The 5,000-nt window shown below is 36.1% G+C and overlaps 1 protein-coding gene across 5 annotated transcripts in view; it reads left to right on the top strand.

The window, feature by feature from the left end:
- The window catches only part of LOC122264431 (aminopeptidase N), a 66,620-nt gene that overhangs the window by 59,748 nt on the left and 1,872 nt on the right, over positions 1 to 5,000 (top strand). For 3 of the 5 annotated variants that reach the window (XM_086543872.1, XM_086543871.1, XM_086543870.1), the window contains exons 12-17: positions 1 to 125; positions 238 to 380; positions 599 to 789; positions 1,356 to 1,526; positions 2,201 to 2,344; positions 3,079 to 3,160. The exon at positions 1 to 125 is cut by the window's left edge and continues 212 nt beyond it. In XM_086543872.1, coding sequence (XP_086399998.1) covers positions 1 to 125; positions 238 to 380; positions 599 to 789; positions 1,356 to 1,526; positions 2,201 to 2,344; positions 3,079 to 3,160 — 856 coding nt within the window. Of the gene's footprint in view, positions 126 to 237; positions 381 to 598; positions 790 to 1,355; positions 1,527 to 2,200; positions 2,345 to 3,078; positions 3,161 to 4,126; positions 4,206 to 5,000 lie in introns of all 5 variants that reach the window. The other 2 variants (XM_086543874.1, XM_086543873.1) reach the window with 1 other exon arrangement.

The raw sequence follows: 5,000 nt of genomic DNA, 5'->3' as shown, positions 1-5,000 counted from the left end.
CAGGGTCAACTACGACGCGGAGAATTGGAACCTGATCATCCAGCAACTCAAGGACAATCATGAGTCTATTCACGTCATCAACAGAGCGCAGATCATCGACGACGTTTTGAGCCTTGCACGTGCCGGTAAGACAGATTTGTTTCTGAAAAGAAGTGAACGAATTGTTCAGTTTTGTGCATAGGATTTCAGGACTTTCCTATAAATCCCTTGACACTTTCCTGCTTTTCAAACCCTCAGGCCAGGTTTCCTACGACACGGCACTCAGCGTGAATGCTTACTTAGGCAAGGAGGTGGAATATGTGCCTTGGTACTCCGCCCTCAACAACCTAGGATACTTGGAAAACATGTTTACTCGATCAAGTGGTTATGGAAACCTGAAGGTAGGCCTCCCTCCATGATGTTCTTTTTTTTTCTTCTTCTTTTTATTATTCCTTCAACGTTGATGCAACACGTAGATGATGATTACAACAGGCACTTTTAAGGTTACCAATTTTGCCTATATTTCCTTCTTTTACGCCGTCATTTTCTCTCCCTATATACATTTTCTATAACATCCCTAACCACAGTTCCCCTTCTTTCTCCCTCCCCTCAATCACAGACTTACCTGCTGGACCTCCTGATTCCCCTCTACGAATCAGTGGGCTTTGACGACAACCTGAACGATCCTCACCTGGATCAGTACAAGCGTGTCAAGGCTCTGTCGTGGGCGTGCAACCTCGGCTACCAAGACTGTGTGGATAACTCACAAAACCTCTTCAATACTTGGGTGCAGAATCCTTCCAACACCAGGTGGGAAGCCTTTAGGGCTTAGTCTTCTGTTCTTATTGTTTGTTTGTTTTTTCCATTACTGTTGTTTTCTATCATGAGTGTCATTATTTTTTTTTCGTTGTTGTTAATATCATTATTATTATTATCATTATTATGATTATTATCATTAACATTCTTATTATTGTTGTCAACATTATTACTACCATGATAATCATTATCCATATCATTATTATTATTATTATCATTACTATCATTATTATCATTAATAATAATTATCATAATGGTTATTGTTGTTGACTTTGTTGCCATGTGGGAATTCTCTTCCAAATCAAAGAATGTCACATTCAGAATGCAAGAGCAGTAAAAAAAGACAAAAAAGAAAAAAAAAAGTTTTTTTCTCAATTCATAAAGAAACATTATCAACACTACAACCCAACATAACATAAATAACATTAAATCAACAAGATAATGAAACAACAACAATAAAACACACAAACACATAACCAACACTGCCAACACCAAACACCACTTAACAACCAAGAGACGCCCTTGTGCTCAACCTTCGTCTCTTACCTTCCCTCCCTCAGCCTCATCTCGCCCAACCTGAAGTCGACGGTTTACTGCACGGGCGTCGCGGAGGGCGGAGAAGAAGAATGGAACTTCGCGTGGCAGCAGTACCTCGGCTCCAACGTGGCTACCGAGAAGTCGAAACTCCTGTCGGCCATGGGCTGCACGAAGGAAGTGTGGATCCTGTCGAGGTGGGTGGTTGGGTACTTAGAAGGGTGGATGGGCGGGTGGGCGGATGGGTAGTAGGGATAAGAGAGGAATATATATAAATCAACAGAAAGATAAGACCCCTTTGCACACCCATAGAAACAATAATTGAATAGACAGATTGCTAAAAGGAAAATAACCCAGCACCCTCTTTTTACAAATCCACACAAAAATATCAAAATAATCAATATCTGAATACATAATTAAACAAACATATAACTAGACAAAAAGAAAATAACCCAGCACCCTCTTTTTACAAATCCGCACACAAAATAACCAATATCTAAACAATATCTGAATACATAAATAAACAAACATACAACTAGACCAAAAGAAAATAACCCAGCACCCTCTTTTTACAAATCCACACAAAATAATCAATATCTAAACAATATCTGAATACATAAATAAACAAACATACAACTAGACCAAAAGAAAGTAACCCAATACCCTCTTTTTACAAATCCGCACACAAAATAACCAATATCTAAACAATATCTGAATACATAAATAAACAAAACATACAACTAGACCAAAAGAAAGTAACCCAGCACCCTCTTTTTACAAATCCGCACACAAAATAATCAATATCTGAATACATAAATAAACAAAACATACAACTAGACCAAAAGAAAGTAACCCAGCACCCTCTCCGCAGGTACCTGGACATGGCATTCACGGAAGGCAGCGGCATCCGGAAGCAGGACGCGTCACAGGTGTTCGCTGCCGTCGCCAGGAATGACGTGGGGCGCTACCTGGCCTGGAACTACCTCAGGGACCAGTGGGAGAAGATCGCTGACTAGTAGGTTTTAGTTGAGCTTTTGTTTTGTATTAATCTTATCATTATCTGTTTATTCTGTTATCATTATTATCATCATTGTTATTATCATTATTAGTGTTATTGATGTTATTATTATTATCGTTATCATTATTATTATTATTACTATTATTATCATTGTTATTATTATTATCATTATATTTTATTATTATCATTATTATTATTATTATTGTTATCATTATTATCATTATCATCATCATTATCATCATTATTGTGATTATTATAATTAATATTATTATTATTATTATTATCATCATTATTATCAATATAATTATTATCATCATCATCATTATCACTTTTTTATAATCATTATCATTATCATTATCATCATTGTCATCATTAATATCATTAAAACTTGCATAGATACTAATGTCATCATAATTATTATTACAATTACCATCATAGCTTGTCAGTGGAAGAGAATCGCTGATTAGAGAGTGGAATGTATTTTGTTATTACATTTAATATTGATTTTATTACCATGATCAATGTATATTCAATCTCTTCTCATTGTTTAAGGATCGATGGTGAGTGAAAGTAATTATCATTTTAACTGTTATTATCATTGTTACTATTACCATGATTATCATAATTATCTTTATCATAATCATAATCATTATCCTCAACATAGTCATTATCATAATCACTATTGCCATTGGTTACCCCATGAATTAAACGAATAATCACTTGCATTCCAGCTACGGCTCAGGTCTCTTCGCCATTGCACGCATCATAAAAGCTGCAACAAGAGCCTTCAACACTAAGCTGGAGTTGGCGGAGGTAAACGTCGAGCCCCGCATGGATGCATGATCAGCTTACTAACCGACCTGTTTTCTGTTGTTGTTTTCCTTCTTCTTTCTTTTTCTTCTCCTTTTTCTTCTTCTTTTTCTTTTCTTTTTTGATTTTCGATATATATATATATATATATATATTTTTTTTTTTTTTGCTGAATCTCTCGTTCTTCCTTTTTATACGATTTTCTTTTACTCTCTCTCTCTCTCTCTCTCTCTCTCTCTCTCTCTCTCTCTCTCTCTCTCTCTCTCTCTCTCTCTCTCTTTCTCTCTCTCTCTCTTTCTCTATCTCTCTCTCTATCTCTCTCTCTCTCTCTTTCTCACTCTACCTATCTCCATCTGTCTCTCTTTCCCTCTTTTCTCTCTCTATCTATATGTATATCTCTCCCTCTCTCTCTTTCTCTAAATCTATCTACTTTTGCTCTTTCTCGAGCTAGTACTAATGATAACAATACATTTTGTTAAATTCCTACCATGCATATTTTCTTAGAAGATGGACGATTCAGCAATGCATGATACTGTGCATGATATTTCGCATGAAAATTTACTGAACCTGAAAGGAAATTCGTCCTTATTTTTTGGGGGGAAAAAGAATCACTAGAGGCGAATTAGTCAATAAAAGAATTATATATACAATATAAAAAGAAAAATGATAAAGGTAAAGTTTCCCCCCCCAAAAAAAAGCTAAGGATGAATGTCTCAAAAGCTTCCACAGGACTGGCGGAAGATACTGACTCGAAAACAGTGACTCAAAAACACACTGACTCGACTCCAGAATCATCGCTACATCGTCTGCAAAACTATTATGCTTTTTTCTGTTTCTTTTTTTATTTATTTACCTGATCTTTATTACTTTATCCTAATCATTATATTTTCACCCTGTTCTCTCCTCCTCCTCCTTATTTCTGTTTTTTTGCTTAGCACGACTTTCTGACTTGCTTTTTACTCACCACAGCACCGGTACTTTCACGACCCTGGGTGATATGGTTAACACAGTCTCCTATGAATTTAACACCAGGGAGGAGAGGAATGAGGTATGATGAAATCTATGAGGTGTGGGAGGGGGAGGTATGAGGTATGATGATAATAAAAAATATCGTGTAAAAGAGGAAGGGATAGGAATGAGAATGAGGTATATTTTGGAGAGCCGATTTGGGGTAAATGAGGGAAATATGAGGAATGAGAAAAGGGTATGAGTGATAATTTGGAGAAGTAATTTTTGGTAAAATAGAAAAAATAATATATGAGGTATGAGGAATGATATGAGGTATGAGTAGGAGTGGGTTTGGGGTGAGTGAAGGATGTATGAGTCGTGAAGGAGATTATGTAGTGTTCTTTCGAGAGCTGGGTCATCTATGAGGTATGAGGACAGGTATGAGTTGCAATAGGAAACTTTAACGCTTCAATATAGAATGCAATTTAAGGTGTTTAGGTTGCAAATCAATGCCATGAGTTTAGAGACCAATTTCAGGCGTGAGTTTCAGGAACACTTTTAGGCGTGAGAGAGAAAAGTGCAAGTGCAAGATATGAAAGGAAGATATGCTTATCAGACTGAGAATTGAGAACATGCAAGAGAGAGACTGATAGAAGGTGTGAACGTAATAATGCAGAAATAAAGAATAAAACAATGATTATAAAAGGAATTAAGGAGTTCGCATAACTGAACGTATAAATCGAGCTTTGTGACGAGCAGTTGGTTTAGACAAGGTGGTATGTCTTTTTAGGAGTGTACTTTATAATATTATATACATTATGATGATATAATGTAATAATGGGTCGTACTTTTTTTCGTACTGGGTGATGCTGGCTTCTAATTTATCTTCAAAATT

The sequence above is a fragment of the Penaeus japonicus genome, unplaced genomic scaffold (assembly GCF_977035675.1).
Source record: "Penaeus japonicus unplaced genomic scaffold, GWHDUDI00000001_assembly GWHDUDI00000014, whole genome shotgun sequence".
NCBI lineage: Eukaryota > Metazoa > Arthropoda > Malacostraca > Decapoda > Penaeidae > Penaeus > Penaeus japonicus.
This window is presented reverse-complemented; position numbering and strand designations above follow the sequence as displayed.